At 44.0% G+C, this 26,291-nt stretch overlaps 1 protein-coding gene across 5 annotated transcripts in view; it reads right to left on the bottom strand.

Moving 5' to 3' along the window:
* The window catches only part of dpp6 (dipeptidyl peptidase like 6), a 1,023,588-nt gene that overhangs the window by 44,617 nt on the left and 952,680 nt on the right, over nucleotides 1-26,291 (bottom strand). For all 5 annotated transcript variants that reach the window (XM_033044183.1, XM_033044163.1, XM_033044144.1 and 2 more), the window contains exons 12-14: nucleotides 22,948-22,986; nucleotides 19,762-19,869; nucleotides 15,837-15,928 (exon numbers count right to left, since the gene is read on the bottom strand). In XM_033044183.1, coding sequence (XP_032900074.1) covers nucleotides 15,837-15,928; nucleotides 19,762-19,869; nucleotides 22,948-22,986 — 239 coding nt within the window. The remainder of the gene's footprint in view (nucleotides 1-15,836; nucleotides 15,929-19,761; nucleotides 19,870-22,947; nucleotides 22,987-26,291) is intronic.

Below are 26,291 nucleotides of genomic sequence, written 5' to 3'. Positions count from 1 at the left end.
AGATGTGTCCGGTGTGGAAAAACCACTCACCATCAGAAAGATTGCTGGTTTAAAGATAAAATATGTAATGGATGTGGAAAAGTGGGTCACATTGTACGGGCTTGTAGGTCAAAGAAGCCTGGTAGAAGTGAACACTATAGAGCAAGGACATTGGGGGCTGAGGCCAAGTTAGTCCATGAAGTTAGGGAAAGTAGTGTAAGCAGCAGTTGTAGTGACTCAGACTTAGAAGCAAGAGAAGTAAGTTGCTTAAAGATTAAAGCAGTGCAGAATTCAACAGAACTGGATACAATGTGGGTAATGTTGACCATTTCAGGAGTTTCATTGAAACTAGAATTGGATACTGGTTCAGCGTTAACGGTGATAAATGAGAAGGATTATTATAGGTATTTTTCACAAGAACGGTTGCAGAAGACTAATATTGCTTTAAAAACTTATACAGGTCAAAAGATTAGGCCAAAAGGAAGGATTGAGGTATCAGCCAAGTACAATGGTATGACAGTGAGGAATCTGTTTATATACGTGCTGAGGGAAGGCGGACGGCCATTACTGGGTAGAGAGTGGGCTAGGAGACTGAAATTTGATTGGTCAACTATTCACTCATTAAAGCACAGGGAGCTGGGGTTAACAGGGCCCTTGCAAAGTAAATTGGTTGAAGTAAAGCATAGGGAGCGGGGGTTAATAGGACCCTCAAAAAGTAAATTGGCTGAAGTGTTGGCAACAGCTCCAGAGGTGTTTCAATCAGGACTTGGCAAGTTGGTTGGTATTCAAGCTACTATATCAATTACTGAGGGGTCTGCCCCCAAGTTTTTTAAACCTCGACCAGTACCTTTTGCAATTAGACCAGCAGTGGAAGCTGAATTAGATAACTTAGAGCAACAAGGAGTGCTCTCAAGGATAGATTGGAGTGAATGGGCTACACCTATTGTGCCGGTTATGAAAAAGGCTTTGCCGGATGGCCCGGGATTAGCACAGAAAGTACGTATTTGTGGTGATTTTAAAGTTACAGTGAATCCAGTGTTAAAAGTAGTACAATATCCATTGCCAAAGATTGATGAGATTTTTGCCTCATTGGCAGGAGGGCAACATTTTTCTAAAATAAATCTGGCACAAGCATATTTGCAGATGGAGGTAGAGGAAGATTCCAGACATTACCTGACGATTAATACGCATAAAGGCTTGTATAGGTATAATAGGTTGGTTTTTGGGGTAGCTTCGGCGCCGGCTATGTGGCAGAGAGCCATGGAGCAGGTGCTGCAAGGTATTCCAGGTACCCAATGTTACTTGGATGATATTTTGATCACAGGTAGGACGGTGGAAGAACACCTCTCCAATTTGGAACGGGTGTTGGGCAGGTTAAAACGTTATGGCCTTAGGGCTAACAAGGCCAAGTGTGACTTCTTCAAGGAACAACTGGCGTATTGTGGACATTTGATTGATAGACATGGGTTGCATAAATCACCAGACAAAATTGCTGCGGTGGTAAATGCGCCAGCTCCGGTGAATGTGTCACAGTTACGCTCATTTCTGGGACTGATAAATTACTATCATAAATTTTTGCCAAACTTATCTGCTATCCTGTATCCATTAAATGGATTGTTAAAATCAGGGGTGAAATGGAATTGGTCGTTGGAATGTGTGAAGGCATTTGCTGATAGTAAGGCCTTGATTACATCAAGGAAGGTGCTTGCACATTTTGATCCAGCAATACCAATTAAGCTGGCTTGTGATGCATCTCCTTATGGTATAGGTGCAGTGCTTTCACATCAGTTTCCAGGGGGTCATGAACGACCAATTGCATTTGCATCAAGGTCATTGTCCACGGCTGAAAAGAATTACGCCCAAATTGATAGGGAGGCTCTTAGCCTTGTATGGGGTGTTAAAAAATTTAATCATTACTTATATGGACAGAAATTTACATTGATTACGGATCATCAGCCGTTGGTTTCGATATTTAATCCAAAAAAGGGGGTGCCCTTGATGACGGCACAGCGCTTGCAGAGATGGGCCTTGTTTTTGGGTGCACATCGTTATGACATCCAGTATAGAGGCACAAAGTTGCATGGGAATGCAGATAGTTTGTCAAGATTGCCATTACCGATTGTAAGTGATGTACCAATGACTGATGTGGCAGAATTGTTTCATATGTCCATTTGTGAAGTGTTGCCAGTGGATAACAAACGTATAGAGCGTGAGACAAGGAATGATAGGACTCTTTCAGGGGTATATGATGTAACAGTACGAGGGTGGCCAGCGGAAGGAGATTCTCGTTTTCCTCAATATTCAGCAAGAAGAGAACAATTGTCTACGTGCAGGGGTACCGTGATGTGTGGTTCTAGAGTGGTGATCCCCCAAAAGTTACAGAAACAAATCTTGGAGGAACTACACGTTGGTCATCTAGGATGCACTAAGATGAAAAGTCTGGCTCGTGCATATGTATGGTGGCCAGGTATTGATGGCCAGATTGAGGAATTGGCCAAAAATTGTTCTGGCTGTCGGCTTGAGCAGAAGACACCTCCATTGGCCCCTATCCATCCATGGGAATGGCCGCCTGGTCCATGGAAACGGGTTCATATTGATTATGCAGGACCCTTTCAAGAGTCTATGTTCCTGGTGGTAGTAGATGCGCATTCGAAATGGCCAGAGGTTATAAAGATGTGCTCGACTACGTCTCAGAAGACGATTGCGACGTTACGAACAATTTTTGCAAGGTATGGTTTGCCTGAACAAATATGTTCGGATAACGGGCCTCAATTTGTATCTGAAGACTTTAAGAAGTTTCTGAAGACTAATGGCATTAAACACTGTACGTCGGCACCTTATCATCCAGCAACAAATGGACTGGCGGAGCGTTTTGTACAGACCTTTAAGAAGGCGCTTAAAGCAATGAAACATGAGGATCTGCCTATGCAACATAAATTGGACAATTTTTTGTTCAACTATAGAAATGCGGTTCATGCTGTAACAGGTCAATCACCTGCGATGGTGTTTTTCAACAGACAGTTGGGTTCCAAATTGGACTTAGTTCGTCCTGATCTTAGAAGACAAGTGGAACAGAAAGTGTTCCATTGTGCACCTCAACGTCTTACCAGGAGTTTCCAGGTTGGTGAAGCTGTACTTGCCCGCGATTATAGAAACCAGAAATGGCAGCCGGGAGTTGTTGCGGAGGTACAAGGACCTCTAATGTATGCAGTCAACACGGCCGATGGCCAGATTCGCCGGCATGTGGATGAAATCGTACAATCTACTATTGCTCCTCATCTGGAACCTCGGTTAAGTGCTTCGGATCAGCCAGTATCAATGGGGGGCCAATGGTCGAATAAGGAATTGGAACCTATTGTGCCTATGTCTTGTTATCCTGTTCTAGCTGCCAAAGAAGCACCTATGCCTTAGTTGGATATTTCACCAGCTAAAGTAGCAGCACAGGTTCCTGACCAGGTGGTTGCAATACCAAAACAGGTGTTCCCTAGCACGGAAGTGCAGTGTTCGCCTGTAGAATCTGGATTAAGACGCTCAACCAGAATATCAAGGCCGCCACAGAGGTTGATTGATGAACTTTGACATTGAATACGGGACTGACTAAGTGATGTTTCCTGTGTGTGTTTGGTTTTTTTTTTCCCTCACGTATTGGTGATGGTGTTATTATATTGTGCTTGCAAAATATAAGGTGAAGGTGATAATGTAATTTTGTCATCTATTATATGATCTGTTGTAGGTATGGTGTACTTTTCCCCTTAGTTTTTGTGTAAAACTAAGGGTTTTAAAGGGGGAGGATTGTGGTGTATGCCCCTTTAAGAGATATCATACACCTATTGTAATACCGGTAGCCACCAAAGGGGGCTTGCTTAGTATAAAAGCCCTGGTGGTAGTGTGAGCACTCGCTCTTCCTTTCCCCCTCTGAAACCATGATTAAAGGCACGTTGGTTTTACCTGATGGTTTCTCGATGGTTATTTAAGTATCTGACTCCAGTACTTAACAGTAACTACATAGAATGTATGTAGCGGGTACATCGGAGCTCGGGGACGTCTCTTAAAGCCCTGTCCCACGGTACGAGTTCTTTCCAAGAGCTCTCCCGAGTTTGCCCTGATTCGAACTCGGAGATTTACGGTAATGGCCACTCGGGATCTCGTGGACATTTTTCATCATGTTCAAAAATCTTCACGAGTCTTCCCGTGCTTACCTGCCGTTAGCGAGTCTTCCCGAGTACCTGCCGTTAGCGGTACGACCGCTAAGAGACGTTCCCGAGCTCCGACGTACCCGCTACGTTCATTCTCCGTGCTTACCACAAATTTGATTTTTTTTAAACTCGGGAGAGCTCTTGGAATTAACTCGTACAGTGGGACAGGGCTTTTAGCGGCTCGTAACGCTAACGGCAGGTACTCGGGAAAACACGGGAAGACTCATGAAGTTTTTTCAACGTTGAAAAATGTCCACGAGAGCCCTGAGTACCGACAAGCGGCTATTACCGTAATTCTCCGTGTTCGAATCAGGGGAAACTCGGGAGAACTCTTGAATTACCTCGTACAGTGGGACAGGCCCTTAACTAAATGCCTTCAATGATGGCAATAGATGGGGTGGGGCATAGCGGGGTGGCATGGTGGCGTAGCGCTGGAGGTGCTGGCTTACAGCACCAGAGACCCAGGTTCGATCCTGACTGTGGGTGCTGCCTGTACAGAGTTTGCATGTTCTCCCCGTGACCTCTTGGGTTTTCTCTGGGTGCTCCGGTTTCCTCTCACACTCGAAAGACATACACATTTGTTAATTTTACTTCGGAGTCACGTGAGTGACTACGTGAAGAGCCCGCTCAGCATGCATGCGCGGCATTGCGTTCAGCAGTGCAACAGCGGCCGCATAAAGGGTCAGGCGCTCCCGCTACAGGGTGAAAGAACGGACCGTCAGGTAAGTACCCTGAGGTCGGGTTTTCTTTCACAGGGAGCCTTCTGCTTTATTTCAGGCAGAGAACAAAGGCTCTTGGACAAACCTGTCCCCCGCTCGACTCCAACAGAGGAGCGTTCCATCTGGGGGGGGCAGCAACAAGGTGGTAGGACCGCTTACCGGGCGCTCCGCCATCCCCGACACCGTGCCGAGCCCAGCCCGCTAGCGCCTGAGCAGCGGGCTGGAAGTAAAGCTACCGAAGTAGCGTCCGGCCGGTGGCTTCCGACTTGTCGGACGGGGACGTCTCTCCACCCGCACGGGGGAGAGACAGCCGCATGAGCCGCATGGAGCGGCTCCTGGAGCAGGAGCTCCAGCGAGACGCGCTTCGCGAGGGGCGCTCTCGTAGGGGGAGTTCAGGCACTCCCTCCATAGTGCCTTGTGCACTGCCCATTGCTTCCTCCTTACCCGAGGGTAGCTTTGGTGACCAGGACTGGGCTGGTCAAGAAGAGGGGACGCTGGCTGAAGATGTCGGGAGTATGCAAGGGGTGCAGGAACAGGAAGAGCTGCTGGGTGTGGTGGACCGCTACGTGGCAACCCCACGTGCAGGAGGCCGTTAAAGGCCAAACTAGCGGCCAGCATTAACCACCTCTCCAACAGGCCCCTACAGGAGCAGGTGGTCAATGAGGCCTTAGAAACGTATACAGCTCCAGAGAACTGTGAGTCCCTTAAAGTGCCGACTGTAAACAGCCAAAACTGGGGGCACGTTGGGGCAAATATTCAGAACCAGGAGCTAAAACTGCACCGGATCCTCAGGCTCCTGACGTCAGCCATCACATCGTTTGCTAGTTCCGTGGACAAATACGGAGATGACCACAACCTTCGTAAACAAATCATAAGACCTGCCATAAAATCCTAAATTTGCAGGGTTGTGCAAAACCCCAGCCACTGAGCCAGACCCACTGCTCTTTGGCAAAAACCTCACAAAGCATATGAAGGATATGGAAGAGGCCTTAAAAAACTTTCGGTCTCATGAGGGCAGGCCCCGGGACGAGCAAACCAAAAACAATAATTCCCAAGCAGCAGCACCCCATCGCGTCCACCAGTCGACGTTTACCATATGGGACTGGTGAAAGCTCGGGGTCCGCATTCTATCACCGGAAGTCTTCTTTAGACCAGGGGCCAGAGCGGACCCCATGGAAAATGCGCCACCCCCCAACATCACCGCCACGTCAGACAACGTGCAAGACTCGTTGGATCGGCAGGAAACAGAAGAAATACCCATAACCATGGAGGTAGGTGGGTCTGGTTCCTACCAGCATATAGAAAATAGGGGCTTAATACTAACAGGGGGGAGATTACACCTGTTTAAAGAAGCACGTGAGTCTATCACGAGTGATCAGTATATACTCAATGGCATTAGTGGATACAAAATACAATTCATACTAGAAAAATTGCCACCAGTTCAACATTCACCCTAGAGGGTATTTTCCCTCTCAGTTAAAGAAAAACGAGAGGGACAAGCTGAACTGGTGAGACTAATTACAAAGGGTATCATTGGAAAAACAAAACATGAACCCTTGGAATTCGTATCAAATATATTCACTAAACCCAAAAAAGATGGTGGATGTCGCATCATCATTGACCTAACTTCACTAAATATGTTTGTTAAGTATATACATTTCAAAATGGAAACGTTTGTTACTGCCAAACAACTAATTTCCAAAGGATACTTCATGGCAAGCATTGATCTTAAAGATGTTTACTATTCAGTACCATTCACAAGGATCATCGCAGATACCTGAAATTTACCTGGATGGGGCAGTGATGGCAGTATAAAGCGTTGCCCAATGGTTTAACATCAGCCCAAGATTATGCACCAAGATACTAAAACCAGCTCTGTCAATATTAAGAAGACAAAAACATATTGTCATGGCATATCTTGATGATATCTTAATAGTAGGCAAGACCATGGAATTGACTATGTCAGCTGTATCAGCTACCAAACTGTTGTTCGAAACCCTGGGATTGTCTTACATCCAGATAAATCTAAGTTGAAGCCATCCACAATCATGGACTACTTGGGCTTCACAATTAATTCAGTCTACGTGACTGTAACATTGCCAAGAGACAAAACAGTTGAATTGGCACAATCATGCAACAAATCAATGGTCAACGAACAACCAACTATTCGACAAGTAGCAGAGTAATTGGGAAAATGGTAGCAGCATTTCCGGCTACACAATTCGGACCTTTGCACTGTCAAAACTTACAAAGAGCAAAGGTACAGGCACCAAAACGACATGCAGGTCATTATGATCGTGTCATGAAGTTACCCACTGAAGCAATATCAGAACTACAGTGGTGGGCAAAAAACGTTTGGCATAGTTTCAGCCCTATTATCATCACTAACCCTACGTTAGTTATCCAAACAGATTCCAGTGCTCAAGGCTGGGGAGCAACTAACTCTATATCCAGCACAAGTAGTAGATGGACTAACCCAGAGTCATCATTACCACTTACACTGGGCATTAATTATCTAGAGATGTTGGGTGACTTTTATGGTTTAAAAGCATATGCATCAAATATACATCACTTGCATGTACGGTTACAAATAGATAAAACTACGGTGGTGGCCTACATTAACCATATGGGCGGCATAAAATCGGTATCATGCGACAACTTGGTCAACACAATTTGGCAATGGTGTGTCGAAAGACATATTTGGCTATCAGCAACTTACCTGCCAGGTAAGCTAAATACAGTGGCAGACACCAGGTCACGTAAATTTAATGACAACATCGAATGGATGTTAAACCCCCAAAAATTTGCAAAAGTTATCAAGCAATATGGCACGCCAGATATCGATTTATTTGCATCAAGGCTAAATCACCAGGTACCTATGTATGTCACTTGGGAACCAGACCCTGAGGCAGCAGCGGTAGATGCGTTCGCGCTGGATTGGGGAAATTCTTCTTCTATGCATTTCCTCCCTTCTGCCTCATCAGTCGGGTACTACGCACAATACAAATGGACTCTGCTTCAGGTATTTTGATAGTACCCGACTGGCCTACGCAGCCATGGTTCCCAATACTCCATGACATGGTTGTTGAAACTCCGATGGTATTCCCCAGTGACCCAGAGTTATTAACACCCAGTGTCGGGCACAAGCCACCCGTGCCATGAAAAAATCAAACTCCTGGGTTGCAGATTCTGCACAAACCACTTCTGGGACTGGGATTATCATAACAAACCGTCGATACCATGTCAGCATCCCTCCGAACATCCACTAAAAAACAGCACTTGTCCAGCATCAAAAAATGGGAGAAGTACTGCTTGGATACAGGGACCACCTACTCAACCGCTACAGTTACCAACGTACTGGAACTCCTGACGAACCTTCACCACGATGAAGGACTCAGCTACAGAGCCATCAACACAGCTAGAAGTGCCCTGTCTGTCTATTTAAAACAAGCTCCAGGACAACAGGCCATGGGGTCCCACCCGCTGGTGGTCAAACTAATGAAGGGTATTTACAACTCTAACCCCCTAGACCAAGGTACACCCATATATGGGATGTCAGTGTGGTCCTGACATACGTCGGGGGATGGCCACCAGCCAGATCCCTCAACCTGGAACAATCTATGCTCAAAACACTCATGTTGATGGCACTTGTATCTGCACAGAGGGTCCAGTCACTACATCTATTGCGACTGGACAGCATGCTCACAGCTCCAGACCAGATCTCTGTCGTTATCCAGGGACTGATCAAACAGAGCAGACCAGGAACACCTAATCCAGTCGTGGAATTCCGGGTTTACACGCCAGAACCACAATTATGTGCCATGACCCACCTACTGTCCTACATAGACACAACCAAAATATTCAAGGGAGAGGAAAAGCCTTGTGGGTCAGTCATAAAAAACCTTATGGTCGGGTGACAAGCCAAACCATTTCGAGATGGCTCAAGCAGGTGCTAAAAGCTGCTGGGATAACCACTAACATGTACAAATCTCTCTCCACCAGGGCAGCATCCACGTCGACGGCCAAAAGAATGGACGTGCCTATAGACCACATCCTGGCTACAGCAGGATGGTCGGGGTAAAGACCGTTCAGAAATTTTATAATAAGTCGTTGGCAAAACCTGTTTTATTTGCAGAAGATTTTTTAGACTGCAAATATTTAATTTAAGGCCAGGGGAGCAATTTAATTTCTTTGTTGTTATTGTTAAAAAATACCATTGTGTTTTTCTACAAACAGATTCATTAGTTGATTATGATAACACACTTCCTCCCTCAAGGACTTCGGCAGTGAGTGAAGTAATAACTGTTACACGGTTTGAAATCACAGAGCTTTAAAATTTTCACGTAGTCACTCATGTGACTCCGAAGTAAAATAGTAAGAATAAACGAGAACTTACCAGTTTGAAGTTTGATCTGTATTTTATGAGGAGTTACGATGAGGGATTACGTGCCCTCCGCTCCCACCCTCAATAATATGGGTCAAACTGATAACTGATGTCTCCTTTTCTTTACTATGTTTATTTCAATAACTGTGTCTATCTGTGATTCCACACCACTGCTTTGAAGTACGCCGCGCATGCGTGCTGAGCGGGCTCTTCACGTAATCCCTCATCGTAACTCCTCATAAAATACAGATCAAACTTCAAACTGGTAAGTTCTCGTTTAATCTTACTATTAATTGACTTTGGTTAAATTGTAAATTCTCTATAGTGTGTAGGATAGTGCTAGTGTATGGGGTGATCGCTGGTCGACGTGGACGTGGTAGGCTGAAGGGTCTATTTTTGGCTGTATCTCTAAAGTCTAAGGATGGGTGATCTCACTAGTGCAACAACATCTTTCTTGCTGTGTGGTGACTAGAACTGCACACAATACTCCAGGTGCAGCTTAATCCGTGTTTCATTACGTACAGATGTACATTAATATATTGTCATATACACCCGGGTGGAATGAAATTCTTTAGTTGCATGAAGCTCATGGAGTAACAAGTAAATGAGGTAATGATACTGTAAATACAACTGAGGATACATTTAACGATAAATTAACCTGAAATATTACAAAAAAAAATGAAAGTGCAATAATGGAATTAAGGAAACGAATACGTGTAGGAAGTAACTGCGGATGCTGGCTTACACTAAAGATAGACACAAAATGCTGGAGTAATTCAGCGGGACAGGCAGCATCTCTGGAGAGAAGGAATAGGTGGAGTTTTGGTTCAAGACCCTTTTTCAGGCTGAGAGTCAGGGGAGAGGGAAACTAAAGATATGGAAAGGTTTCAATGATATGGAAGGCCATAGTGGTGCAGCGGTAGAATTGCTGCCTTACAGCGCTTGCAACTTCGGAGACCCGGGTTCGATCCCAACTACGGGTGCTGTCTGTACGGAGTTTGTACATTCTCCCCGTGACCGGGTTTTCTCTGAGATCTTCGGTTTCCTCCCACACTCCAAAGACATACAGGTATGCAGATTAATTAGTTTGATGTATATGCAAATTGTCTCTAGTGTGTGTAGGCTCCGTACAGACAGCATCTGTAGTCAGGATTGAACCCGGGTCTCTGGCGCTGTAAGACAGCAACTCTACCGTTCTGTCATCGTGCCGCCCAGAGGAATCATTGGAATTCTGTCTGTGTTACGTACAAATCCCTCGACCCGTTCCTATCCATGTACCTGTCCAAATGTTTAGTTTAGTTTTAGTTTTAGTTTAGTTTAGTTTTGGTTTCACATGTATCGAGGTACAGTGCAAAGTTGCTTTGTTGCATAGTATCCAGTTGGTGGACAGACTACACATGGTTACAATCAAGCCGTCCACATTGTACAGACTAAGGGGAATAATGATTAGTGCAAGTTAATGTCCAGTAATGTCCAATTAAAGATAATAATAATAATAATGGATGGGATTTATATAGCGCCTTTCTAATACTCAAGGCGCTTTACATCGCATTATTCATTCACTCCTCAGTCACATTCGGTGGTGGTAAGCTACTTCTGTAGCCACAGCTGCCCTGGGGCAGACTGACGGAAGCGTGGCTGCCAATCTGCGCCTACGGCCCCTCCGACCACCACCAATCACTCACACACATTCACACACAGGCAAAGGTGGGTGAAGTGTCTTGCCCAAGGACACAACGACAGTATGCACTCCAAGCGGGATTCGAACCGGCTACCTTCCGGTTGCCAGCCGAACACTTAGCCCATTGTGCCATCTGTCGTCCCAATAGTCCAAGAGTCTCCAATAAGGTGTGTGGTAGATGGAGTCAACGGAAGGGAGGTTGGTTTCAAATGTTGTTATTGTACCTTCCGCAATCACATTTTCTGGCAGCTCTGTATACCGACCATCCTCTGTGTGAGGATGTTGCCCCTCATTCCCCTCTTACCTTAAATCATTAATTTTTGATTTTGCTTGCCTGGGAGAGGCATTCACTTATCTACACTGCCCTTGTTATTCACAGAAGAGAATCCAAACTCCTGTAGCTGATGTACATTGTAAAGTTCCCTAACCTCACCAGATAGACCAGAACAACTAATTAATGGATTAACAAGAGTTTTATACAGCTGTAAAAATGATCTCTAACCTCGAATATAGACGATATAAGTACCAGAATCCCATTAACCTTTTCTCATTATTTTGTAGCCTGGTTTTGCTGCTCACAAAATACTGAGCCTCTTTCACCCCTCTATATATCTATCCCTTTACCATTTACAAAGTGTTCTGATCTACCCTTTTAAGTTTGAATTTGTATAAGTCGACATAAAATCCATTTGCCACTTTTCTGCCCAATTGCATAATCCATTAAGATCGCTTTGCAATGTAATACTTCCTACTCCAGTATATTGTCCCACAGTGTGGGTGGGGCATAGAATTGCCGGGATATGTGGAGAGAACTGACCGCAGGGAGAAATGGTGACAGAGTTTGAAAGCAAGAAAGGACACACAGTAGAAGATGGACATACAATGCTGGAGTAACTCAGTGGGACAGGCAGCATCTCGGAAGAGAAGGAATGGATGACGTTTCGGGTCGAGACCCTTCTTCAGACCCTTCTTCACACACACTGCTGGAGTAACTCAGTGGGCCAGGCAACATCTCTGGAGAACACGGATAGTCAACGTTTCGGGTCTTCTTTGTATCTGTCTTAAAAACAAGACTCAGGCCAACACTCCTTTCCAGCAATGAGGGTCATTCATAGGGGAACAGGTTTGCTTTCTGAGTCAGCATGGAGTTAATGGGCCAAATGACATCCTTCTTCCTCATAAGTTCATAAATTCTCAGAGCAGAATTAGGCCATTTGGCCCATCAAGTCTATTTCGCCATTCAATCATGGCTGATCTATCCTTCCTTCTCAACCCCATTCTCCTGACTTCTCCCCATAACCCCTGACACCCTTAAGGACATACGGAAATATGATATATAATATAGCACGGGAGAACAAAAGACAAATAGGTGTAATTATAGAGACTAAAACAAAGACCAGTTAGCATTCACTTTAACAACTGTCTCAGCATGGAGCTGTTAAAGAAGCAGGACAAATATTAATTTTTTATGGTTTTCATAGATGAAAGGGTTTCCAAAATGTTGTTTCACACTTGGGCAATTTCAAGCAGATCTTTATTGAAAAGAGGGGCTGCTACATTTGCAGCCTCTTACAAGTTATTCTGAAAAAATAAATTAGATAGTAAGAATTTATGTACTTGAAAGGCAGTAAATTCTGCCTCGTTAACACTGGGTTACAACTACATGGCTGTACTCAATTCAGGATCAAATATTAATTCTCGGCTGTGGTTGTTAAGTCCATGCTATTACATGATTCTGGTGTAATTTGAACAGGGTGCATTTATAAACCATTTAACTCATGGTCCTGTATAACACTAGCCTGAAACAATGCTGAGAGGATCGAGTGTGGAAGGTAAAGGTGGAATATCAACTGGGAGTGGGGGCAGGGGTGGTGACAAGGATAGTACAGATGGGATTTAGTTGCCGGAGAGAAGTTGGCATGGAGTCCTAGAGTCATAGGGCTATACTGCATGTTAGTTGGTTTGTTTATAACAGCCACGTGTATCGAGATACAGTGAAAAGCTTTTGTTTGCTTGCTCCCCAATCAAAGAAAATACTCTGGGATTACAACCAAGCTGTCCACAGCGCAATGATTACAGATAAAGTTTACAACATTTAGTGCAAAGATATAATATTAAATTCCCAAAGGTCTGCTTAAAGATAGTTCAAATGTCTCCAATGAGGTAGATGGGAGGTCAGGACTGTTCAGTTGCCTGATGACAGCTGGGAAGAAACTGATCCTGAATCAGGAGCTGTGCGTTTTCAATCTTCTGTACCTTGCCTGACGGGAAAGGGACGAAGAGGGAGTGACCGGAGTGGGATTGGTCCTTGATTATGCTGGGGCATTGTCGAGGCAGCGTGAAATGTAGATGGAGACAATGGAAGGGATGCTGGTTTGTGTGATGGCCTTGGGATGTGGGCCCAACTCGTCCATGCCGACCAAGTTGCCTCTCCAAACTAGTCCCACCTGCCTGTGTCTGATCCATCGGCCTCTAAAGGTTTCCTCCCCATCCATGTACCTGTCCACGTGTCTTGTAAATGACACCATTGTACCTGACTCTGCCGATTCCTCTGGCAGCTTATTCCATTTACACGCACGCCCCTCTGTGTGGAAAATGTTGGATGAGAGAGGAAGGGAGAAGATGTGTGTGGGAAGGAGTGTGTGAGGATAGTGGGAGGAACAGATGAGGAGAAGTGTTTATTCTCTCTTCTCCAGGGATCTTTATTACAGCTAGGTTGCTCGGGTAGGTTACTCTTAATGTCCCACTTTCACGACCTAATTCACGACCTTTTTCACTCATGGACATTTTTCATCAGGCTAGAAAAATGCCCTGACCTACGATGCCACGAATACCTACGACTAACATCACGACCTACCTGCAACCTACCTACGACCTCCTACGACCTCGTGACGACCATGCTGCGAGTATGTCAAGGGCAAACTTGGCAGTGGTCGTGAATTAGGTTGTGAAAGTGGCCCTAAATTAAAGGGCCTTTAATTTAGTGTCTATTAAAGGCCCTTTAATAGACACTAAATGCTGCAGTAACTCAGCAGCAGACAAATGTGCTGGAGAAACTCAGCGGGTGCGGCAGCATCTATGGAGTGAAGGAAATAGGCAACGTTTCGGGCCAAAACCCTTCTTCAGACAGGCAGCGGGACCGGCAGCATCTCTGGAGAGAAGGAATGGGTGATGTCTCGGGGTCGAGACCCTTCCCTCTTGACCCAAAATGCAACCCATTCCTTCTCTCCAGAGATGCCGCCTGCCCCGCTGAGTTACTCCAGCATTTTGTGCCTATCTTCGGTGTAAACCAGCATCTGCAGTTGCTTCCTACACGCATGGCTACCCTTTACTGCTTTCCTTTCCGTTTGCAGTATTTAGAGTATTGTGTCAGTTTTGTTCACCCTGTTATAGGAACAGTGTTGTTGAGCTGAAAAGGGTTGCAGGAAAGATTTATGAGGATATTCTCATGACCTAAGGGCCTGAGTTATAGGGAGAGGTTGAGTAGGCTAGGATGTAGGCTAGGAGTAGGCTAGGAACCTGCTCCCTTATACATCAAAGGAGACATGGTGGAGAGAGTCAACGACTTTAGGTTCCTGGGAATAAACATCTCTCAGGACCTCAAATGGCAAATGAACACCGTCACTCTCTTGAAGAAGTCTCATCAGCGGCTGTATTTCCTGAGGTCTCTACGGAGAGCTAATGTCTCACAGCCGCTGCTGCTGTCCTTCTATCGATGCGCCGTGGAAAGTATCCTCTCCTATGGCATCCTGGTGTGGTTTGCCAGCTGTACTGTGGCTGAGAGGAGGGCGCTGCAGGGAATTGTAAAAACTGCGCAGCGCATTACAAACGCTAACCTGCCCTCCTTGGATGACATATACAAGGCCCGATGCTTGCGCAGGGCCATAAATATCAAGAAGGACACATCCCACCCTGCCAACCACCTTTTTACTCTGCTACCCTCGGGGAGGCGACTCAGGTCTTTGCAGGCTCGCACCGCCATGTGCGGTAAAAGAGCTTAACTCCAATAGTGAACACTGGGAAGCAAGAAGTAACTTCGAGGAATACCGCTAAATTCTTTTAAACTTAAAAAAAAATGTATCTATTATTTTACTATTAACTGTACATATGTGTATTGGTTGTTGTGTTGTATTTCTTTTAACGGAGGAGAAGCAAATGGAATTTTGTTGCTCAGTTTTGTGCAATGACAATAAACATATTCTATTCTATTCTATTCTATGTAGGAGGATGAGGGGTGATCTTGTAGAGGTGTACAAAATCATGAGAGGAATAGATCGGATAAATGCACTGTCTTTTGCCCAGAGTAGGGGAATTGAGAACCAGAGGACATGGGTTTAAGATGAGGGGGGAAAGATTTAATACGAACATGAGGGGCAACATTTTTACACAAATGGTGGTAGGTATATGGAGCGAATTGCTGGAGGAGGTAGTTGAGGCTGGTACTACCATAATGTTTAAGAAACATTTGGACAGGTACATGGATTGGATAGGTTTAGAGGGATATGGGCCAAAAGCAGGCAGGTGGGACAAGTGTAGATAGGGCATGTTGGCCGGAGTGGGAAAGTTGGACCGAAGGGCCTGTTTCCATGCTCTGACCCTATGACGATTGTAATCACATGTGCCTTTACTTTCGCAGTTCCTCTAGCTGTAATGCAGAAACACTGCAGTCTGCAGCCCATAAACAACTTGGAGGTGGTATAACTTCTGCATAATCTGTGAAATAGTTTATATCAATCATCTTTTGTTATGTTTCGCTCCTGAATCTGAATTGTATTGACTTTGGAGAAAGGATCTAGAACGGGTGTCTGATCCTTTATTCCAAAAGAGCAGATTGCTATTTGACTTCTAATTTGTTTTAGCCATTCCTGGACACTTACATTTTCTGATGAAGTTCATCGTATGTCAAAATCTGTGTCACATCCCAGTTGCCGGAGGTGATGGATTGCAGATTATCGATGCTATTGTTAACCTGGAGCAAGAGAGAAGAGAATCATAATTACTGTTTGTCTGAATCAACACCATTTGAAGTATAGAAATAAGGAACTACAGATGCTGGTTTACACAAAAGGACACAAAGTGCTGGAGTGACTGAACAGGTCAGGCAGCATCTCTGGAGAACGTGGATAGATGACATTTCGAGTCGGCACCTGACTTGAGACTCTTTAGTCTGAGGAAGGGTCCTGATCCAAAACGTCGCCCATCCAAGTTCTCCAGAGCTGCTGCCTGACCTGCTGATTTACTCCAGCACTTTGTGGCCATTTGGAGGAAGCTCTTTCTTGATGGTTTAATGAAGATGACGCACCTTTCTGTGAAATGTTCCTCTTTTAAACATTCCAGAGTTTAATTCTTCAGCTAATGTAAGAAGATTGTATTTGTACATTTAAGTCATAGAGTATGGAAACCGGCCCTTCAGTCCATAGTTTAGGTTTAGATGTAGGGTTATTATTGTTGACTGTACTGAGGTGCAATAAAAAGCTTTGCTTTGCACGATTCTGTTTTTTTTGTGTCGCATGTACTGAAGTACAGTTGAAAGCTCCGTCAAACACACCATACATAGTTCAAACTTACCATCAGTTCAAATTCAAGTACAATCGATAGAGCAAAGGGGAGGATGCAGAACATAGTTCTCTGCATTGTAGCGCATCAGTTCCAAAGACAAAGACCAATGTCCGCAATGGGATAGAGGTAAATCAGACAATACCTTAGCTTATGGAAGGACCATTTAGAAGCCTAATAACAGAGGGGAGGAAGCTGTTAATGAGTCTGGTGGTGTGCGCTTTCAAGCTTCTCCACCTTCTGCCGGACGGGAACAGGGAGAAGAAGAAAAGACAGGGCTGGGATGTGTCTTTGATTGTGTTGGCTGCTTTTCCGATGCTGCGTGAAGTGTAGATGGAATCAATGTTGACTATCAAGCGGCCATTTACAGTAATCCCATTTTATTCCCCTGCATTCCTATCAATTCCCCATAGATTCCACCACTCACCTGCACATTAAAGGGCAATTAAAGTTTATCATTCTAACAACATACACATGTTTGCGATGTGGGAGGAAATTGGAGAACCTGGAGAAAACCTCAGGGAAAATGTGTAGTCTACACCAGGGGTCAGGATCAAACCAGGACAATTGGAACTGTGAGACATCAGCTCTACGAGACGCAGCATTTACTACCCACAACTATGGGCAGATTAGCTACTGCGAAAGTTAGTTGTCAGTACTCAAGGGTTTGAGCTATAGAGAGAGGTTGAGCAGGTTAGGTCTCTGTTCACTGTAGTGCAGGAAGATGACGGGTGATCTTCTAGAAGTTTGCAAAATCATGAATGGAATAGATCAGAGTCTGTTGCCCAGTGTGGGCGAGTTGAGAACTGAGGGACATAGGTTTAAGATGAGGGGGGAAAGATTTAATAGGAACCTGAGGGATAACTGTTCTACACAGATGCTGGTTTACAAAAAAAGACACAAAGTCCTGGAGTAACTCAGCGGGTCGGGCAGCATCCCTGCATCAGCGACCCAACGCTTTGGGTCGTGACCAGACTGATGACGGGTTCTGACCCAAAATGTCATCCATTCTTTTCCTCCAGTAATGCTGCCTGACCCACTGAGTTACTCCAGCACCTTGGGTCTATCGCACTGCAATATAACCTGGATACTTGAATGGAACAGATTATAATAAAAAAACAATGAATGAACGGAACACTTTGACAGCGAAACGTCACCTATTCATGTTCGCCAGAGGTGCTGCCTGACCCGCTGCTTTAAGGGCCTGTCCCACTTTCACGACCTAAATCACGACCTCTGCCAAGTTTGCCCTTGACTCATACTTGCAACATGGTTGTCACGAGGTCGTAGGAGGTCGTAGGTAGGTCATAGCAGGTCGCGATGCTAGTCATAGGTACTCGTGGCATCAAGTAGGTCGCGCCGTTTTTTTAAGCCTGATGAAAAACGTCCACGAGTAAAAAAGGTTGTGCATTAGGTCGTGAATGTGGGACAGGCCCTTTTAACGCCAGCACTTTGTGTCCTTCATTTTAGAAACGAAATAGGTTATTTTACGATATTTTTACACTTTGATCTGCAAATGACAGATCCTGCTTTGCAACGGGTCACGGTGGCAGTGTGACTGTGGGAAACCTCCACCTCTCTGCAAGTGTTTTCAAACCTTTTCATGTTGAAATGAATCCCCACCAGTCCCTTTGCCTAATGTTGGAACGCTGAAGATGTGCCTCGTTAATTTCTGAAATAGTTGGTTTTAATTTGAAAACGACCTTAAGGCACTTCATGTGAGAGAATGCAGAGGATATTTGTGAACGTGAAGCCTTATATTGGAATGGTAGATTAATTTGGCAATATGATTAAAGGGGCATTTTAGCACCATTGCCAATTGGTTATTATTTGCATTAAAGTAAAATCCAGGAGAATTTTTTGAGATTATATAAACTGTGCTAATCTCCCCCAACATAAATTGCACTGGGATTTTGCACAATGTTTCAGTACAAGGAGTCAAATATAAGGTTCAGATAGATTTAGATATATGCTATTGTGTGATTGTAGTAAGAGGGAGAAATAGTCCCCTTACCTAGGTATGTTACAATACTTACCTTCAGCGGCTCTGCAATTCTGCCACTGGCCGTGTGCATGATTTTGGCGCGTTTGAGGAGGGGGGGGGCGGGGTTAAAACGTGGTTTTTCTCCGACCTGGTCCTGGATCATATTTGTTGGAGTGCGAGATTTTGCTAAAGAATCGTTCCGACGGCCGTTCTGTGTGTTTTTTAAAAAAATACGCCCGACAATTTAATCGCTGGAGTGATTTTAAAATCAGCTTCTGAAGCCGTCAATGCCGACAACGGGGCCGGATTTTATGTAGGGGACAGGTAAAAGAAAGTAGTTTATTTTTATGTATAAAAGTGTTTCTTAAGATGTATTTAATTCACATTTTAAGTTGCGAAACGGTGATTTTTTCCCCCGAAGAATCGGCAGTGTATTTGCTGCCGATACGGGTTTAAATCCACTGCAACCGCAACGTTCCAAATGGTCACGTTCCAGAAAATCCCACAGGCAAGTTGATTTAAATGGCCATTAATTTACAGGTATTAAACATTAAATTACTTCCATTTGGCCTATAAATCCATGACAATGAGATTTAAAAATTATGTTATATTCTGAATTCTTGTGTGAATGTTATTTGGACACTTAGGCTATTTAAAAATGTTAATCTATTCTTAAGAAATGGATAGATGTTTAGATCTAGTAATTGAATTTTGTAATTAGCTACAATTAGGTAACTAACTAATTATATGCTTTAATTTCAAGTCATCTAAGTAAGATTGTTTCATATTTGTTTCAGAATGCTTCAATCTATAATAACTGAAAATTTCTTTCAGTTCTCTTAAATTTTAAGAAAGTTATGGTCTTTTAAATGTTCTCGATCACAGCTTTTGTGTTAAGTCAATGAAAAAGCAATAGGGAACAAGATGCCAATTTCCGAGTATGAAATTGGCCATAACGTTTTTAATACTGAAGATATGAAAGTGAATTAGGTGTCAAATTAAACTTCTTTTTATGCTTTATCTGATGGGATAAATTAAATTTGATTTTTTAAATCTCAAAATGTTGTAACATTGCTACCTCACCATAATGAAGTCCTTCCTACTACAGTGTGGAGAGCACAGGCAAATGGTACCAGCTCACGTTGGCAACTTGGTTGGCATGGTGCCAGTTGCTGGAAAATCGGCGGTGGACCTGTAACGACTTCTCTTCTGGAACCAAATTAGAAATGATTTGGATTTTAGCTCGTCTTTGAGGCACTTACTTGAGCAGACGACATTGCGATGTGGTAGAACTTCCCTCTGCCTCCCTGTGGATTGGGGCGGATGAAAAAAAACTTCCTTCCATTTCTGGAGAATAAAGGAGCCTCGTTCTGTGATCAGTGAAGACAATGATCTGTTAGAACTTAGACTCACATGGACACACAATGGAGGGTGAAATTAAAACAAAACATAGAACAGCACAGCACAGGAACAGGCCATTCAGCCCACCATGTCTGCGCCAAACATGATGCCAAGATAAACTAATCTCATCTCCCTGCCCATATCCCTCTGTACCCTGCATATTTGTACCTCTTAAAGCCATTATCGAATCTACCTCCACCACCACCTTGGCAGTGTGTTCCAGGCAATCACCACCCTCTGTGAAAATGCCTGCCCTGCGCATCTCCTTTAAACTTTGTCCCTCTCAACTTAAAGCTGTGCTCTCTAGCTTTTTAATTTTGAGTTGTAGAATACAGTGTGGAAACAGGCCCTTCGGCCCATCGAGTCTGTGCCGACCAATGACCACCTCGTACAGTAGCTGTAACCTGTGCACTAAGACAATTTACCGAAGCCAATTAACCTACAAACCTGTTGGGAAGTGGGCGGAAACTGGAGCACCCGAAGGGAATGCCGCGTGGATACAGGGAGAATGTGCAAACTCCACACAGACAGCACCCAAAGTCAGGATCAAACCCATGTCTCTGGTGCTGTGAGGCAGCTGTTCTACCAGCTGCACCACAGTGCCGCCCACAGTGCTGTAAGATTATCTAACCCTAATGTACCCAGAACTACGGAACCAGTTAAAATCCAATCAGTGTGTCTTGATTCACATATTTTGTGCGCCACTGTACCACTCTTAATAAATTTTTATGTACTTTAATATTTTCTCCACGGCATATTCTATGCCATGACCATATCATAGGAAAGATGCCGTCAAGCTGGAAAGGGTGCAGAGAAGATTTACGAAGATGTTGCCAGACTCGTGGGCCTGAGCTATGGGGAGAGGTTGAGCAAGCTCGGACTATTCCTTGGAGTGCTGGATGAGGGGTGATCTTATAGAGGTGTATAAATCCATGAGAAAAATAGATTACGTAAATGCACAGAGTCTCTTGCTCAGAATTGGGGAATTAAGAACTAGAGGACCTAGGTTTTAGGTGAGATAGGAAAGGTTTAATAGGAACCTGAGGGGTAACTTTTTGACAAGGGTGGTAGGTGTATGGAACAAGCTGCCGTAGGAGGTAGTTGAGGCAGGTACTATCGCAACGTTTAAGAAACATTTAGACTAGTACATGGACGGGACCTGTTTAGTGGGACATGGGCCAAACGCAGGCAGGTGGGAGTAGTGTAGATGGGACATGTTCGCCATTGTGGGCAAGTTGGGCTGCAGGGCTTGTATGACTATGACTCTCCGTCAACTCGATCTATTCCTCTCATGGTTTTGTACACCTCTTGATGAAAGTTGATCAAGAAAGGAAGTTCCAATAAACTCCACAGGAATGGAGACTTTCATCTTCAGTGCTCCATTGCTAATTTGGACGAGTTAAAGATAAAACAAGCTTTATCGGCGGCTTTGACTGATTGCCCTCTAAGAGGCGTTCAATAAACCCGTAGAGGGGAAGAAAAGAGTGATTGAGCTGACACCACAAATAAATCAAAGGGCTGTGAAGGCAGCTCATGGCCACACAGGCATCATATGTTTTATTACTCTATCCCTTTTCATGTCAGACGCATATTATTTCTGAAACTAGACTTTGACGATGAACTGTGACTACAATGAAGGATTCTACCTTTGGTTTCGTCTCAAGCCAGGTTGAGTCAGCACTTAATGTCTCTGTAATAATACAATTTTTCTACAATTTCACATTGCTGTACATTTACATTTTCCTGAGGCTTTTCCTTTAGCTTTTTAGTTTAGTTTGGAGATAGAAACATAGAAAATAGGTGCACGCATAGGCCATTCGGCCCTTGCAGCCTGCACCGCTAATCTATATGATCATGGCTGATCATCCAAAATCAGTACCCTGTTCCTGCTTTATCCCCCATGTCCCTTGATTCGGTTATCAGCCATGATCATATAGAACAGCAATATCTAACTCTCTCTTGAATATAAGAGAGATTCAGTGTGGGAACAGACCCTTAAGCGCACTGTGTACAGGCCAACCAATGATCACCCATAAACTTATTCCATGCCATCCCAGTTTTGCATCCTATCCTCATGTGGCAATTTACAGAAGCCAATTAACCCGCAATCATACACTTCTTTGGAAAGTGGGAGGAAACCGGAGCACCAGGAGAAAACCCACGCGGTCACAGGGAAAATGCACAAATTCTGTTCAGACAGCATCTGTGGTCAGGATCGAACCCGGGTCTCTGGCACTGTAAGGCAGCAACTCTACCTTGCACCATTGTGTCACCTCTATGTTTTTATGTTTAATTTCTTGTCCGGATCACCTTACCAGTCTGAGGGCAACTTTTTGCAGCAGGCATTCAGAATAGTGGATGGCACAGCGGCGAATACAGCATGGAAACAGGCCCTTTGGCCCAACTTACTCATGCCGACTAACACACCCCATCTACACTAGTCCCACTTGCTAGCGTTTGACCCATATCCCTCTAAACCTTTCCTATCCATTGTGGCCTCAATCATGACACTGGATCAGCAATGAACACTCTGGAATTTACAGTAAGGTGAACACAACCAATGGTCTTTATTTGTTGGAAAAAACTGCAGATGCTGGTTTAAATCGAAGGTAGACACAAAATGCTGGAGTAGAAGGGTCTCGACCAAAAAGTCACCCATTCCATCTCACCAGAGATGCTGCCTGTCCCGCTGAGTTACTCCAGCATTTTATGACTACCAATGGTCTTTATTTCCAACAACAAACAAGGGCATCTAGAGTCATCCCAGCAGCTTTCTGTCTCAACCCCTCACCCCCCCTTGACCCCCTTCCCTTGCCCTCCTTCCACCCCCTTCCCTCCCAATTGTGGATCAGTGGAAGGTATGTTTAATTAGGACAGGGGTGTGTGTGCCCATTGCTAGTGAGCTCTGTTTTAACGGGACACGTCTGTTTTATACAACATGAATTGCATATAATAGAACAAGCACACAATGCAAGGGGAAGAAAGCAGAATAATTACAAAAAGGTGTAACAGAGAAAAAACACAACATTTTTTGTTCCATTTCATACCTGTCTGGATAACCAACTTTCACTTTCATCCTCATGTTTCTGAAACAAAAATAATATCAGGATGAGGTGCTGAATTAGAACTTCACATTGCTTCTTATAATTGAAGTTTAGTTTAGTTCAGAGATACAGCGTGGAACCAGGCTCTTCGGCCCACCGGGTCCACGCCAACCAGCGATCCTCGCACATTTACACTATCCTACAGCCACTAGGGACAATTTTTACATTTACCAAGCCAATTAACCTACAAACCTGTACATCTTTGGAGTGTGGGAGGAAACCGAAGATCTCAAGAGAAAACCCACGCAGACCACTGGGAGAATGCACAAACTCTGTACAGACAGCACCCGTAATCAGAATCGAACCCAGGTCTCTGGCACTGCATTCGCTGTAAGGCAGCAACTCTACCGCTACGCCACCGTGCCCACAGTTCTGGGAGACGGCCACTCCATCAGAGGTGCCATCACTCCAGGTAAGGCATTAAACCGAAACCGGGGCGCAGTATGCTCTCTCAGAGAAATATATATATATGTGTATGTGTATATAGATATATATATATACTAGACTAAGTGGGACCCGTTGGGTCCCAGCATCACACAGGAGGGCTGGTCATCCAACGCAATATTCCACCTCTACACCAATTCTAATATATTGGTGGCCAGTTGGGGGGGGGGGGGGGGCTTTCTGGAGTGCTAGTATGGGTGTTATGGGCTGAAGGGACTGGTTTCCAGAGGGCTAGTATGCAAATTGTGCGCCAAATGGATTCTTGGGCTGGCGTCTCAGTCAATCAAGCCTGTTGTGCTGGCAACTCACTCACTCACGGCTGGTGGGTTGGTAGTTGACTCACGGCTAATCCTTGAAATTCTATTTCAAGCAGGGTATAAGCCCACAAAATTCAAGTGCAGTTTCTTACCACTTCTAGCAGGGTGCAAGGCCACCAAATTCAAGTGCAGTTTCATACCATTTGAAGTAGGGTGCAAAGCCACTAAAGACAGCGAGTCGTGACCTCTCCCTCCACCATCTTGCAGAGACTGAGCCACACCCACATTTCCGGGTTTTATAACCCCCCCCCCCCCCCCCCACTGGAAAAGGTGTGGCTTTCATGGAGTGATTGACAGGAGAGAGATTCTCAACATTTAAAAAAAAACTAATAACACTTTTATTTTTCATTCAGGGAAGAATTCTCTGCACCTGCTCAGCGGAGGGGGACTGAGTAAGATGGCCAAAATTCACAGCCGTAAGTGGTAGCGTTTTATCTAAAATCAATATTCAGTGCAAACAGGAAGTAAGTGCATTTACAGTAGTGTCTTTTAACTGCAAGCCAATGCACCCACGCCACCATTTGCAGTAAGTAGTGCCTTTTAACTGCAAGCCAATGCACCCAAGCCACCATTTGCAGTAAGTAGTGCCTTTCAACTTCATGCCACCATTTGCAGTAAGTGGTGTCTTTTAACTTCAAGCCACACACAAGCCACACCCAAGCCATCATTTGCAGGTAGTGCCTTTCAACTTCAAAGCTCCCAAGCCACCATTTTCAGTAAGTAGTGCCTTTCAACTTCATGCCATCATTTGCAGTAAGTGGTGTCTTTCAACTTCAAGCCACACCCAAGCCATCATTTGCAGTAAGTAGTGCCTTTCAATTTCAAGCCAAAGCAACCAATCCACCATTTGCAGTAAGTAGTGCCTTTCAACTTCATGCCACCATTTGCAGTAAGCGGTGTCTTTCAACTTCAAGCCAAAGCAACCAATCCACCATTTGCAGTAAGTAGTGCCTTTCAACTTCAAGCCACACCCAAGCCACCATTTGCAGTAAGTAGTGCCTTTCAACTTCATGCCACCATTTGCAGTAAGTAGTGCCTTTCAATTTCAAGACACACCCAAGCCAAGCCAACCAGGGACGGGAGGAGGGGAGGGGGGCTTTCTGGAGCGCTAGTATGAACCATTTTAGAACCAATAGACATTTCTTGCACGCTTTAGAACCAATAGTCATTTTTCTGCAAGCTTTAGAACCAATAGACATTTTTTTGCAAGCTTTAGAACGAATAGACATTTTTTGCAAGCATTAGAACCAATAGACATTTTTTGCAAGCATTTTAGAACCAATAGACATTTTTTGCAAGCTTTAGAACCAATAGTCATTTTTGTGCAAGCTTTAGAACCAATAGTCATTTTTGTGTAAGCTTTAGAACCAATAGACACTTTTTGCAAGCTTTAGAACCAATAGAGACACTTTTTGCAAGCTTTAGAACCAATAGACACTTTTTGCAAGCTTTAGAACCAATAGACACTTTTTGCAAGCTTTAGAACTAATAGAGACACCTTTTGCAAGCTTTAGAACTAATAGAGACACCTTTTGCAAGCTTTAGAACCAATAGAGACACCTTTTGCAAGCTTTAGAACCAATAGACATTTTTTTTGCAAGCTTTAGAACCAATAGACATTTTCTTTGCAAGCTTTAGAACCAATAGACGTTTTTTTGCAAGCTTTAGAACCAATAGACATTTTTTTGCAAGCTTTAGAACCAATAGAGACTTTTTGCTAGCTTTAGAACCAATAGACATTTTTTGCAAGCTTTAGAACCAATAGACATTTTTTTTGCAAGCTTTAGAACCAATAGAGGCACTTTTTGCAAGCATTTTAGAACCACTAAGGGCACTTACATTTGAGTAGACATGTGTTCAGTGTTATTCACAGCTCAGAGAAACGTGACCCTCTGCCTTCCTCCATCTTGAAGAGTGAGTGAGGCACACCACTTCCTGGTTTTATAGTCCCTCCCCCCTGCCGCCAGCGGGGGCAGTAGAGAGAATGGGGAATTTTGTAAAAACATTAATATCTCTGTCATTTTTAATTGACGGGAAAAATCCTGGGCACACATACGGCGGAGGGGGGCTCTGAGCGAGGTGGCCAAAAAGACGGCCGTGGGTGGCGGCGTTCTCTTGGAAATCGCTGCACAGATGGCCAAAACCGGTCAAGAACAGACTTTTAGTAATATAGATGTGTATATATATATATATATATATATATATATATATATATATATATATATATATATACACACACACACACACACACACACACACACACATATATATTAATATACCATTAATATATATATATATATATATATATATATATATATATATATATATATATATATACATACACACACACACACATTCAGAAAGTATTCAGACCCCTTCACTTTTTCCACATTTTATTATGTTACAGCCTTATTCTAAAATAGATTAAATTTGTCTTTTTAATCAACACACAATACCCCATAATAAAAGTTAGAAAATTTTGCAAAGTAATTAAAAAGGAATAACTGAAATATCACATTTACATAA

The sequence above is a fragment of the Amblyraja radiata genome, chromosome 2, assembly GCF_010909765.2.
Source record: "Amblyraja radiata isolate CabotCenter1 chromosome 2, sAmbRad1.1.pri, whole genome shotgun sequence".
Lineage (NCBI taxonomy): Eukaryota > Metazoa > Chordata > Chondrichthyes > Rajiformes > Rajidae > Amblyraja > Amblyraja radiata.
The sequence above is the reverse complement of the archived record's forward strand: the minus strand, read 5'-3'. Positions and strand labels throughout refer to the sequence as shown.